General features: G+C 37.6%; 1 protein-coding gene across 2 annotated transcripts in view; it reads right to left on the reverse strand.

Moving 5' to 3' along the window:
• Positions 1 to 15166, reverse strand: part of LOC133545435 (oocyte zinc finger protein XlCOF22-like) — a 28018-nt gene that overhangs the window by 1976 nt on the left and 10876 nt on the right. Inside the window, exon 3 of one of the 2 annotated variants that reach the window (XM_061891037.1) lies at positions 9080 to 9143. The exons of the other annotated variant lie outside the window; for it this stretch is intronic. Coding sequence (XP_061747021.1) covers positions 9088 to 9143 — 56 coding nt within the window. The 3' untranslated portion in view covers positions 9080 to 9087. Of the gene's footprint in view, positions 1 to 9079; positions 9144 to 15166 lie in introns of those variants that run through there. 2 annotated transcript variants of the gene reach the window in all.

Below are 15166 nucleotides of genomic sequence, written 5' to 3' on the forward strand. Positions count from 1 at the left end.
TTTTTCCTGTTCAATCTGCAACAAAAGCTTTTGTGAACGATCATACCTTGCAGCACACATGAGAACACACACAGGAGAGAAAGTGTTGAGTTGCAGTGTGTGTGGTGAAAGGCTCTCTTATAAGTACCAGTGTAAGAAACACAAGTGTGCTGGTGAGAACAGCAGCAGCAAATGAAACTGCAGGATTTGAAATAAATGGTCAAAATTTTAACTTTGACTTTCTAACAACATCAGCACATATTACATGTGTGACATTGTTGTATGTGTAACAATATCTTTAATATGCTCCTACATGTATAGATTAGATATTTTATGTTAGTGCTTTTTTCAGTCGTGTACATGCATCAATATGCAACAATATGTATTGTTATTAAAAATTTAAAAGAACAATTTGACTGAAAAGGTGAGAGTAAACACTACAATACATAGTTGACATACAGTAAACATGTTATGTGTATATACATCCATTAGAAAATTTTAGACTTATTCGTATTTGAGTTTTTATTGGTATTTGAAATATTGAAGTGTGACATAAATTAGCACCCTTATATGATATACATATTTACTGGTTCACATCTGAAACATATTCTGGACCACTTCAGGAAGCATATTATTATTTATTTTATACATCATTTGAACAGTTGTCTTTTATACAATTTAAAAAATGTGTGACTTCATGAACTATTTGTTGGGTCTCTATAATCCATTGTGTTAATGATCTTTTTTGCTGTTTTTTATAATATGATGATTGTGTTGTGATTGTTTTATATGTACGTCCCCAGACCTTTATGCAATATAAAAGAGAAATTAACTCCTTTGCCTTTGGAAGAATGAAAACTACCAATGTATGATTTTTTTTTCTTCCAGTAAAAAGTAAATAGTAAATAATTAAAAAAGATGATATGCTGCAATTAGAATATTTTGAACGAAAGCCTTTATAATTGTTTAAAGACCTACTGAAATGACATTTTCTTATTCAGGTCCATTTTATGTGTCATACTTGATCATTTCGCGATATTGCCATATTTTTGCAGAAAGGATTTAGTAGAGAACATCCACGATAAAGTTCCCAATTTTCGGTCGCTAATAAAAAAGCCTTGCCTTTACCGGAAGTAGCAGACGATGTGCGCGTGACGTCAATGGTTGTAGGGTGCTTCACATCCTCACATTGTTTATAATCATAGCCACCAGCAGCTAGAGCGATTCAGACAGAGAAAGCGACAATTTCCCCATTAATTTGATCGAGGATGAAAGATTCGTGGATGAGGATAGTGAGAGTGAAGGACTAGAAGAAGAAAAAATAAGACAAGGGCAGTGGGAGCGATTCAGATGTTATTAGACACATTTACTAGGATAATTCTGGAAAATCCCTTATCTGCTTATTGTGTTACTAGTGTTTTAGTGAGATTATATAGTCATACATGAAAGTCGGAGGGGTGTGGTGACTGCCAGTGTCTCTGAGGGAAGCCACGGAGGAGCCAAGAAAGTCACAGCTGCCTCTTTAAAGGGGAACATTATCACAATTTCTGAGGGGTTAAAACCAATTAAAATCAGTTCCCAGTGGTTTATTTTATTTTTCAAAGTTTTTCTCAAAATTTTACCCATCACGCAATATCCTGAAAGACGGCTTCAAAGTGCCTGATTTACACCATCAATATCCACCCATCTATTGTCCTGTGATGTCACCGCGTGAAGCCACCAGAAACAAACATGGTGGATATCACAGAAAGGTAAAGCATAGTAGCTCGGATTCAGACTCAGATTTCAGCGCCGTAAGCGATTCAACAGATTACGCATGTATTGAAACTGATGGATTGTGGAGGCAGGTACCGAAAACGAAATTAAAGAAGAAAGTGAAGCTTTTGAGCCATATCACGACAGACAGCGGCGATCGCCTTCTAACCAACGATTGGTATGTGTTTGTTTGGCATTAAATGTTGGTGGAGGGAAAGGCTGGATGCAAATATAGCTACAAATGAGGCATGATGATGCAATGTGTACATACAGCTAGCCTAAATAGCATGTTAACATCGATTAGCTTGCAGTCCTGCCGTGACCAAATATGTGTGATTAGCACACTCCACATAAGTCAATAACATCAACAAAACTCACCTTTGGGATTTCGTTGACTTTATCGTTGGAAATACATCTGCTTTGAGTGTCACAGGATATCCACACATTCTTGCCATCTCTGTCGTAGCATAGCTGTCGTCGGTAAAGTATGCAGAACAAACGAGGGACTTTCGCATCTTTTGACCACTGGTGCAACATGAATCCGTCTCTGTTCGTGTTGTTACACCCTCCGACAACACATCAACGAGGCATGATGTCTCCAAGGTACGGTAAACAGTCGGAAAAAAGGAAAATAACAGAGCTGATTTGACTTGGTGTGTTTAATGTGTTTGAGAAAATGGCGGGTCGCTTAACGATGTGACGTCACGGGTGAAGGTCATCGCTCCGACAGCGAACAATTGAAAGGCGTTTAAATCGCCAAATTCACCCTTTTAGAGTTCGGAAATCGGTTAAAAAAACATATGGTCTTTTTTCTGCAACATCAAGGTATATATTGACGCTTACATAGGTCTGGTAATAATGTTCCCCTTTAACAGCTGCAGGAGGAGCGACACAAGCTCGTTAACGGTAAGAACCGACTTATTACCACAATTTTCTCACCGAAACCTGCCGGTTGACAAGTGGTAAGAACCATGTTGGCTTGACCGCTCTGTTCCATATTAAAGCTTCACAACAGACAAAGAAACACCCGCTGTGTTTGCGTTGCTACAGCCGGCTGCAATACACCGCTTTCCACCAACATCTTTCTTCTTTGTAGTCTCCATTACTAATTGAAAAAAATTTCAGAAGATTCAGCAACACAGATTTTCAGAATACTGTGTAATTATGCGATAAACACAGACTACTTTTAGCCATGATCGGTGCTGGGAGAACACATGCTTCATCATACGCGTCATTATTCCGCGACATTTGCAACAGGACACTTCATGGGAAATTTAAAATTGCAGTTTAGTAAACTAAACCAGCCGTATTGGCATGTGTTGCAATGTTAATATGTCATCATTGATGTATAAACTATCAGACTGTGTGGTCGGTAGTAGTGGGTTTCAGTAGGCCTTTAAATATGTTGTCTATTTGCAGGTCGTACTTAATAAAATCTTCAAATGATAAAACATTTTTCTCACTCAATACGTGCATCAGCGACCAAATGCCTTCTTCAAACTATTGCTGTACAAAAATTGATTTGTTTCTCATTTTGATATAACAACAATTCCACAGTGGAGTATTGTATGTGATGAAGTTGTGTTTGTAAATTAGTTTCCAGTACAACAACACTTGCTGGTAGGTATGGGTACTGTTCACTTCTAATTCCATGTTTTATGTGTTATATATTTAAATATGTGTGTGTTTGTATTTTGCCAACATGGTAGAATCACATGATAGGCATGTTGTATCATGTTTTCTGTCACCTTGAGGAAATGGCATAAAGAGGAAGATGACAATATAATGTCACTTGGACAATAATGTACAGAACAGAGGAGATTTAGTTATTTTTTATTTTTGGTTTTAGGCGATTGTTTCTAATATGTTATTTCACAAAACCTCTCCATTATCCAGCTATGGATTTCTGGCAGCTGGTTAAAAAGTGATGGAAGGGGATAAGGAGGGGATGTATGAGGAAGGTATGGACATGGATAGGACTAGAGGGGGGAGAGGAAAGAAGGGGAGAGAAGGTCATGAAGGAAAGTTGAGCGCTAAAAGAGTAGAAAGGAGGAAAAAGATTATGGTAGATATTTGCAAGATTATATATAAATTTAAGTCACATCAAGACATGAAGGATGTTAGTTTGATGACACTGGTTAAGGGATGAAAGAAGGACATATTGGAGAGGTGGAGATGGCCAAAGTGCTAAAGGTACGGAAGTCTTTGGATTAAATGTAAAAATGGAGAGCAAAAGAACAAAGCAATGTGATTGCAAAAGCTGTGCAATAAGACACAAAATGAATTAATCGAAGTGGGAGCAGGAAAGGGGGCCAGAGGAGTCTTGACAGGAATCCCAAGAGGAGAACATTTTGAAGATTTTAAAACAAAAATGAAAAGGGTGAACTGTCACAATGATGAAGAGAATGATGAGATATAGAAACGGAGAAAAGATGGAGAGCAAATCTGTGCTAGTACAGTTTCTTGAAGAAGTCCTCCCAGGAAGAATCATGATAGGGTTTTTAATTTTTTAAATAAGACCTTACGTGCCACCCCCAGTACCTTGTTTCAAGTGCCAACACTCTGGGCACATAGTAGTGTGTGTCATGCTAAGATGAGATGTGGAAGGTGTGGAGGACAGCATGAATATGGACAATGTGGAAGTCATGAACAGATCAAGTGTTGCAACTGTGGGGGAATCACACAGCAGCTTATGGGGGCTGTTTCATTAGGAAACAAAAGTACAATAAATGAGAGGAGCATATGTAATAAACTGTACAGAACGGAAGACGGTCACTCGACTCATATACTTCCGTGCCCGTCCACACTTTCCACTCGGAGCCGCTGACCGCAACGTCTTTTGTTTACTTCCGTCATACAAACGGGAACTAAAGCGCCACAAACCACACTGCAACAGTGCCCTCCAGTGGACGGAGGACGCCACCACTCAACTCCAAGGCTCCCTATCTTGTACTGACTGGGCCATTTTTGATGGTAGTCTGAATGGCAGAATCTCTGTCATTACAGACTACATCAAATTATGCATCGGCTTCACAAAAACAACCAAAACAATAAATATCGATCCCAACTCCAAACCATGGATTACCTCACAAATAAAACAGAGCCTGAGGGAAAAACATAAATCTTTCAGGCAACAGGACTGGGCCAGCCTCAAGGCAACAAATAGGAATTTAAAAAACGAGGTACTTAGAGCAAAACCGAAGTATAAAAACTAACTGGAAACCGAATTCAGCAGCATGAACACCAAGCAGGCTTTTCAGAAGGTGAAAACACTGACAGGATGCGGACCCAAAAAATGTTTTCAGGTCTCTCTAAAGACCTGAACACATGTTTTACCCGTTTTGATAATGTGGACTTCTCTCCAGAGTGCCAGGACCTGCTGAGAGCCCTCCCACCACCAGACCCCGAGGAACAGGCCCCCTTCACAGAGGAGGAAGTATGGCGCCAGCTGAGCAGCTGCAAGCCAGGCAAGGCACCAGGGCCTGATGGCATTTCAGCCACTGTGATCAGGGACTGTGCCATGGAGCTCTCCCCCATCCTACACTCTCTTTTCTGTCAATGCTACCGGACTGCAACAATACCCACACTGTGGCAAACTGCAACCATCATCCCAGTACCCAATAAATCCAGACCCACAGAAGTCAACCATTACATAGAGCCCTCACATCCATAATTATGAAGTGCCTGGAGAAACTGCTGCTCTACATCATCCTTGCAGTTGTCACCCCACACTTGGACCCCCTCCAATTTGCCTACAGGGCCAGGAGGGTCACAGATGATGCTGTGGCCTGCCTGCTGCATCTCCACCTCCAGTATCTGAACTCCCATCCCGTACTATACGTTGCATCTCACCTCCTGTTATCACTGTACCAAAGCATTGTTCAACCCATGCTTCTGTACTGTTCCACATGTTTTTTCACTATGCTTTCTGAAACCAACCGGACCAAACTCACACGCATTACAAACATAGCAGCTAAAATCATCGGCCTACCCACACCTAAAATCTCAGATCCAAACCACAGGTCCATCATTCGACTGGCAGACACAATAGTACAGGATATCACTGACCCATTACAACAGGGGTCACCAACCTTTTTGAAACCAAGAGCTACTTCTTGGGTACTGATTAATGCGAAGGGCTACCAGTTTGATACACACTTAAATAAATTGCCAGAAATAGCCAATTTGCTCAATTTACCTTTAATGAATAAATCTATATATATACAAAAAAAATGGGTATTTCTGTCTGTCATTCCGTCGTACATTTTTTTTCCTTTTACGGAAGGTTTTTTGAAGAGAATAAATGATGAAAAAACACTTAATTGAACAGTTTAAAAGAGGAGAAAACACGAAAAAAATGAAAATAAAATTTTGAAAGATAGTTTATCTTCAATTTCGACTCTTTAAAATTCAAAATTCAACCGAAAAAAAATGAATACAAAAACTAGCTAATTCGAATATTTTTGAAAAAAGTAAAAAAATAATTTATGGAACATCATTAGTCATTTCTCCTGATTAAGATAGATTTGAAATAGGTTCAAATCCAATCTGCACTTTGTTATAATATACAACAAATTGGACCAAGCTATATTTCTAACAAAGACTAATCATTATTTCTTCTAGATTTTCCAGAACAAAAATTTTAAAAGAAATTCAAAAGACTTTGAAATAAGATTCTACTGATATGTTAGATATGCCAGAGTATTTTTTATTTTATTTTGATCATAATAAGTTTGAAGAAATATTTCACAAATATTCTTCATTGAAAAAACAGAAGCTAAAATGAAGAATTAAATTAAAATGTATTTATTATTCTTTACAATAAAAAAAAATACTTGAACATTGATTTAAATTGTCAGGAAAGAAGAACAAGGAATTTAAAATGTAAAAAAGTATATGTGTTTAAAAATCCAAAAATAATTTTTTAAGGTTGTATTTTTTCTCTAAAATTGTCTTTCTGAAAGTTTTAAGAAGCAAAGTAAAAAAAAAAAAAAATGAATTTATTTAAACAAGTGAAGACCAAGTCTTTAAAAATATTTTGTTGGATTTTCAAATTCTATTTGAGTTTTGTCTCTCTTAGACTTAAAAATGTCGCGCAAAGCAAGACCAGCTTGCTAGTAAATACATATAATTTAAAAAATAGAGGCAGCTCACTGGTAAATTCTGCTATTTGAGCTATTTTTAGAATAGGCCAGCGGGCTTCTCATCTGCTCCTTACGGGCTACCTGGTGCCCGCGGGCACCGCGTTGGTTACCCCTGCACTACACCAATACTTCATCCCACTACCATCAGGGAAAAGCCTTATCTTTGCAGCTATAGCCGCCCTAAACAGCAGGCCCGGCCGACCTGTCTCACAAGCCTGTATGTGTTGGTCATGTATGATGTCTTTTTGTTATTTTTGTTTGTGATGTGTAATGTCTATTGTTTAAATGTACGGCAGTGAAAATTAATTTCCCCAACGGGGACCAATAAATCTAAATCTTAATCTAAAATCTAATATGCTTTTGTCCACCTTGTTGCCCCTCCTTGGCAGGGATATTTGGAAGTATGCTCACTCAGACAAACAATCAAAATAATATCTTGTGTCTTGAGGTTGACACAAAATAGCAACCATTACAGCTGTATGAATGTGGGAAGTAAAGGGAATGGTCCAAAAGTTAAGGGCAATCAAATGGCTGACAAGCCGTGCCAGCAGTTCTGAGGGATGATTTTAAATCCAGCGGCCCTGGCTGCAGGGAGACCATTTTTGTATTGTAAGAGCCACAAAAGGCTTAATAGTTAAAGCAAGAAAGAAAGAAGAACACAGGGTTGTGCATAAACCCTGCATTGTACCAGGGACCTTCAGATATTCAGTCTGACACTCTCCCAACTGAGATATTCCAGCCATACCAATTCCTTTTGGGTTCACTTTTCCAAATGTAAATAAAGTCGGCCCTGTTGCGAAGTGCTTCTGAAGAATGTTTTACTACCAATAATATTATGATGATTGCAAACATTTGGCATATTAATGTTGTTTAAAACAAAGACAATAAACTGTTGATCTATTGACTGAGCTTCTAATGCAATTTTACCAAAGGATAATCTAACATCACAAAGCACACATCAGTCATATTAAATCATGCATCAAAGCCAATACTGTAATGAAACACAATAGATATTTTGAGTACCTGGTTGGTTTCACATCTTGTTCAACTACTTACCATGGGAAACAAGATACCTATTTTTCAAAAATCATCATCAAAAAAAGGCAGTTTGAAGAAAGGGTAAAGTGCCGTGACCCGGATTCGAACCGGGGTTGCTGCAGCCACAACACAGAGTACTAACCACTATATGATCACGGCTGTAGCAACAGCCTCTGATTGATAATGGCATTGCTCTCCTGATGTCTAATGTTAAATTATTTGTTCAAGCCACATTCTGTTTGAATGACATCATGTAAGAGCATCTCACTCAGTGTGCTAATACCTAATGTTCTGGGGAAATTTCTGTCTCCATCCATCTATCCATCTTATTCCCTTTGGGATCGCGGGGGGCGCTTTTGCCAATCTTAGCAACAATCGGGTGGAAGGCGGGGTACACCCTGGACAAGTCGCCACCTCATCGCAGGGCCAACATAGATAGACAGACAACATTCACACTCACATTCACACACAAGGTACCATTTAGTGTTGCCAATTAACCTATCCCCAGGTGCATATATTATATATATAATATATAATAACATATTATATATATAATATATGTTATAAATTATTTATTATTATTCTTGTCTATTGTGAGTGAACTGTGGTGCTGAGTTTCCCCCAGGGATCAATAAAGTACTTGCTATTCTATTCTATTCTATCTATAAATTGAATTCTAAAGTATGAGTCTCATAAGACCCTTTGCTAGCTCAGTTGGTAGAGTGGGGGACTGTCGTTGCTCATGCTGAAATCCTTAGGTAGCTGGATCAAATCTTCCTTGAGTGATAGCCCGTTATATTTTTATGTGATGTCATTCAAAACAGAATAAAAATAATGTCTGACATCCTGAGGACGTCCGTTCAAAACCATTACCGCTAGGACCTTGGCCTCTAAGGATACCTGTGTCTATAAGACAGGTGGGTTTTTAGCACGCCGGCCTACCGTTTAGGTCTTATTGCATTTAGTTAGAATATCATCTTGGTTGGAAACGTATTATTTTTTCCTAACCGTGTGTGTGTTGGTGTATTACTTTGTTCAAACTTACTACACAAACATTCTTAAAACATTTAGCATACACTCAATAATACTTAGCTGTACTCTTGTGCAAGACGGCAACAACAAAATATTTTAGAATTACCAATCAATCAAAAGAAAAACAAATAGTTTACCTTCATTTGTGAAGTCCTCTGGTGGGCTGTGTTTGGTGGGTCATGGTCCAGAAGTCAACTACCGCAAGACAGCAAAAGAATCCGGATAAAGGGACAAGTTTTAAAGGCCTACTGAAATTAGATTTTCTTATTTAAACGGGGATAGAAGGTCCTTTCTATGTGTCATACTTGATCATTTTGCAATACTGCCATATTTTTGATAAAAGGATTTAGACGATAAAGTTCGCAACTTTTGGTCGCTAATAAAAAAGCCTTGCCTGTACCGGAAGTAGCAGACGATGTGCGCGTGACGTCACTGGTTGTAGAGCTCCTCACATCTTCACATTGCTTATAATCATAGCCACCAGCAGCAAGAGCGATTCGGACCGAGAAAGCGACGATTTCCCCATTAATTTGAGCGAGGATGAAAGATTTTTGGATGAGGAAAGTTAGAGTGAATAATAAAGGAAAAAAAAGAAAGGGCAGTGGGTGTTATTAGACACATTTACTAGGATAATTCTGGAAGATCCCTTATCTGCTCATTGTGTTACTAGTGTTTTAGTGAGATTATAAAGCCATACCTGAATCCTTTTTTTGCGGCCCGTTACCGGGCCGCGGCCCGGTGGTTGGGGACCGCTGTTATATAGCAATAACTTTTACAAATGTAACCAAGGTTTGCCCTGTTGGTTACTTTTGAGGGCTGGAAAGAGGCCTTTGCATGGGGATTTTAGAGCCCATTACAAGTACTTGAATCACGGGAATTAAAAAAGAATGTCCTATGCTCCATGACTGAGCATTTCAGGGTCCGTAAAAAATTAAGAAAATGCTTTTGAGGGTTGGAAGGAGGCCTTTCCATAAGGTCTCAGAGCCTAGTATTGGTCAGCAGAGCAGGGACTTGAATCCCTTAAACTCAAAAAGAATGTATTACGCTCCATGACTGAGTATTTCAGGGTCTCTAAAAATTTAACAAAATGCTTCTGAAGAAAGTTTTACTACCAATAAGTTTTACTGCAAACATTTGGCAGATTTTTCAGAAATGTTAACATTTTTTTAGCAGACTAATAATTAAGTCTTCAAGTGTAGATGAACTATGCCTCATAAAATGTTGTTGTTATGTATTAATGCTGTTTATAACAAAGACAATAAAGTATTGATCGATTGACTGCGCTTATAATGCAATTTTACCAAGGGATAAACTAATAAACAATGGCTGTTGAAAACTACTCAAATTAAGAAGAGGTTACAATGAAGGCTGCAGCGGGGGAAAGCGACGTCTTTAAAGAGGTTAGCTCTAGCTGCCTGAACAGGGACTTGAACCCTTGACCCTCAGATTAAAAGTCTGAGAGACTGCCTTTGACACAGTCGACCACACAATTCTTTTAGACCGCCTGAGAGACTGTGTGGGTGTCAGGGGGACTGCGTTAGAGTGGTTAAGATCCTACCTGTCTGAGAGGTCCTTCTCTGTCAGGCTAGGGGGACGCCACCTCTTCTTCTGCCCTGCTTTACTGTGGTGTCCCCCAGGGATCTATTTTAGGCCCCATCCTGTTCGCTCTTTATCTCCTCCCTCTTGGAGATATTTTTAAGAAACATGGAGTGTTTTATCACTTTTATGCAGATGACTGCCAAATGTATATGCCGATTTCAAAAAGCCACGGCCCCCTGACACCCCTTCCTAACTGTCTATGTGACGTCAAGGCTTGGTTAGCCCAGAATTTTTCAATAATGAATGAGGGAAAAACGGAAATTTTAGTTTTTGGTCCGGCCCTCACTGACTTGGGACCATTGCAAAATTATGTGTGTCCCAAAGTCACCAGCCTTGGCGTCACTATAGACAGCGATTTTAAACTAGACAAACAAGTCAATGGCGTTTTAAAATCGTGCTTTTATCACCTTCGTCTTTTAGTAAAGGTAAAACCCTTTTTATCTTTTAACCTTTTTGAACAAGTCGTGCATGCTTTTATTTCAAGTCGCCTGGACTACTGCAATGCACTTTATGCAGGAATAAGCCAAAAAGCTCTCTCCCAGTTGCAGATGGTCCAGAACGCGGCAGCACGACTTTTAACAGGGGCCAGGAAACGCCAGCATATAACCCACATTTTTCAGAGTTTGCACTGGCTCCCTGTTCATTTTAGAATTGATTTTAAAACATTGTTGTTTGTTTTTAAATCTTTACATGGACTGACACCTCAATATATCTCGGACCTCATCCAAATTTACATTCCTGCACGCGCTCTGAGGTCCGAGAGCCAGTTCCAGCTCGTGGTGCCCAAGACCAGACTTAAGACCAATGGAGACAGGGCCTTCTCTGTGGTCGGCCCTAAGCTGTGGAACACTCTGCCCCTCCATGTTCAAACTGCTTCCACTGTGGAGTGTTTTAAGTTTTGTCTTTATTCTTTGGGTTTTAGTTGTGTGGTCCTCTGTCCTCTGTTGTCCTCTGTGTTTTTTATACACTTTGATTTCTATTTGACTGTTTTAATTGATTTTACCCTTTAAAATAGTTTTTAGTCATGTTTGTTTTTATATTGTTTTTTTATATTGGTTTTATATTTATTTATTTTTTGTTTTTATTCAGTCATTGGTGGAGCATAATATTGTTTTTTTAATATTGTTTTTAACATGGCTGTGCAGCACTTTGAAACGTTATTGTTGTTTAAATGTGCTATATAAATAAAGTGAATTGGATTGGATTGGATTGATGCTCTGCCAACTGAGCTACCCAGGCCCTTCTCAAAACTCATTTGCCTAAAGTCTAAGAGAACAGCCATATAGGCAATCTCAGATGCAAGTGAATTAGTTAGGATGTTCAGTAACAAGCTGGGAACTATCAAAGCTCAAACTCGCCAATTGCTTGAACACAAACCTCTTATTGACAATTAAGCCAGTCTTACATCGTCATCAAGTAAGAAGGTTTTGACCAAAAAAGAAGCTTGTTTCACAAAGTTGGCAACTTTGAGATGGATTTAACTTGGATTCTCCCCACAACTTCGAGTCAAATGCCTTGGGGACCCAAGTTTAATGGTCATTTGAAAAACTAAAACCAAAATGATGTCTTTCGTCCACTTTAGTGCAGGATTCCGCCAGCAAGGCTGGTAGTACAGGAAGTCAATTTCAGTAGTGCAAGAGCCACATGAGGCTTATTAGTAAAAACAGCTGGTTAAAAAGAAAACAGGATTGTGCTGAAACCCTGGGCCAAACCAGGGACCTTCTAAATCTTCAGTCTGACACCCTCCCAAATGAGCTATTTCAGCAAAACAAGTATTTTTGGGTTCACTTTTTCAAATGTAACCAATGTCTGTCCTGTTGGTGACTTTTGAGGGTTGGAAGGAGGCCTTTCCATAGGGTCTCAGAGCCTAGTATTGGTCAGCAGAGCAGGGACTTGAATCCCTGAAGCTCAAAAAGAATGTCTTACGCTCCATGACTGAGCATTTCAGGGTCTCTAAAAAAATTCAACAAAATCATTATGAAGTATATTTTACTGCCAAAAAGTTTTACTGCAAACATTTGGTAGATTTTTGAGAAATGTTCAAAAACATTTAGGAGACTGATAATGAAGTCTTCAAGTGTAGATGAACTATGCTTCATCAAATGTTGTTGTTACGTATTTTTGTTGTTTACAACAAAGACAACAAAGTTTGTATCCTCAATTCACAAGGCCAACTAGAATTGCAAGTCACAGTGCTACACTTATTGACAATATCTTTACTATTGTCTTTGATAATAACACAACAAGTGGACTGTTTACAACCGACATCAGCGACCATCTGCCAGTTTTTACTATTTATGATGGGAACTACAGAAAGAAGAACATTGACAAAAAGACATTTCAAAAAATATGCACAGAGGAAGGAATGATGTCCTTCAAGAAGAATCTGAGGAAACAAATTTGGGACAATGTATACAATGAAGATGATGTGGATGATGTTTATGGGATTTTTTCCAACACTTTTCTAACACTCTATGATAAACATTGTCCGTGGAAAGAACTTAGGAAAAAGCAAAATAAAAACAACCAACCATAAATGACAAAAGGACTGAAAAATGCTTGTCACAAAAAAAAACACATTATATTGAATATTTATAATACGGATATATATAGAGGCAGAAAATAAGTATAATAAATATAAAAACAAGCAAATTGATATACTACAAATATGTAAGAAGGAATACTTCAGTCAATTATTAAACAAGAACAGAAACAACATAAGAGCAACATGGAGCATCCTAAATAGCATCGTTAAAATGGTGCTAAGAATGATTACCCCCAGTACTTTCTAGATGGAAATATAAAAAAATTACAATATGAACCAAATAGTTGAACATTTTAATGATTACTTTGTTAATAACGGAATAAATCTGGAGCAAAGAATTCCAAATGCAGATGATGGGTCAGTTGAGGACTTGAGTGAGCTCATAGACAGAAATCCCAATTCCACATTTCTTAAGAAGGTGACAAAAAAATAAATAATCAAAATTGTAAAAAATTGTAAATCCAAGACCTCAACCGACTGTCATGGAATAGATATGGTAATGATAAAAAAAGGTTATAGAAGACATTTCAAAACCTCTTACATATATCAGATACGTGTCATTTCTTACCGGCAAATTCCCTGACAAAATTAAAATGGCAAAAGTCGTACCAATTTATAAGAATGGAGGCATACACCAGTTTAATAAAGACAGACCAGTTTCATTATTTCCACAATTCTCCAAAATCATGGGAAAACTATTCAATAGCCAATTAGATATATTTATCAACAAAAGTGGGACACTTGTGGGGAACCAATATGGATTCAGATCAAATATCTCAACATCGATAGCATTAATGAAAATAACAGAGGATATTACCAATGCAAAAATGGTAAAGAATGTGCGGCCACAGTATTCATGGACTTCACAAAAGCATTGGACACAATTATTCATGATATTTTAATACAAAAAATATAACGATATGGTATCAGAGGTTTGGTCTTGAACTGAGTAAGAAGTTATTTAACCAACAGGACGCAATATGTGAAGATGGGTGAAAATATTTCAGCACGGCTAGATATATCTTGTGGTGTACCCGAGGGATCAATACTGGGACCAAGATTGTTCAATCTTTATATAAACGGCATTTGTAAAGTTACAAAGGACTTAAAGTTAGTTTTATTTGCAGAAAACACAACTGCTTTCTGTTCAGGAGAGAACACACAGAAGATAATAAAAATAATAACGGAAGAAATTAACAAATTAAAAAAATGGTTTGATAAAAACAGACTATCTTTGAATCTCAGTAAAACTAAAATAATGCTATTTGGTAACAATAGAAAAGAGCATCATACACAAATACAAATAGACGGGGTAGACATTGAAAGGACAAAAGAAACCAGATTTTTGGGAGTATTAATAGATGATAAAATTAACTGGAAATCTCATATACAAAATATACAACATAAGGTGCCAAAAAACATTTCAATAATGAATAAAGCAAAATACGTCCTGGGCCAAAAAACACTTCTTATTCTCTACTGCTCGCTAGTGTCACCATATCTGAGTTATTGTGCAGAGATATCTGGAAATAACTACAAAAGCTTCATTCGTTAACCATGTCACAAAAAAGATCAATTAGACTGATACATACTGTTGGATATAGAGAACATACAAACCCTTTATTTATTGAGTGAAAAATATTAAAGTTTGATGATTTGGTAAAATTGCAAACAGCTAAAATGATGTACAAAGCAAACTATAACCTGCTACCAAAGAATGTACAACAATTCTTACCAACTAAAGAGGAGAAATATAACCTTAAGGGGAAAATCTAATTTAAAACATTTGTATGCACGTACAACACTTAGAACCTTTGGCATATCAGTATGTGAAAATAAATTATGGAATGGATTAAGTAAAGAAGTTAAACATTGTACTGATATGATCCAGTTTAAGAGGTTGTTCAAATTAATAGTGCTTACAAAGTACAAAGAAGAAGAATTATGAGAAACACTTTCAACCTTATTGAAAATAAGATATTCTTCATCTCAGTATGCTAATAATGACTGAATTAATTAATTACATATTACAAAACTGTCGTATTACTCATTCACGCATAAAACTTTACTCCTC

The sequence above is a fragment of the Nerophis ophidion genome, linkage group LG28, assembly GCF_033978795.1.
Source record: "Nerophis ophidion isolate RoL-2023_Sa linkage group LG28, RoL_Noph_v1.0, whole genome shotgun sequence".
NCBI classification, from domain to species: Eukaryota; Metazoa; Chordata; class Actinopteri; order Syngnathiformes; family Syngnathidae; genus Nerophis; species Nerophis ophidion.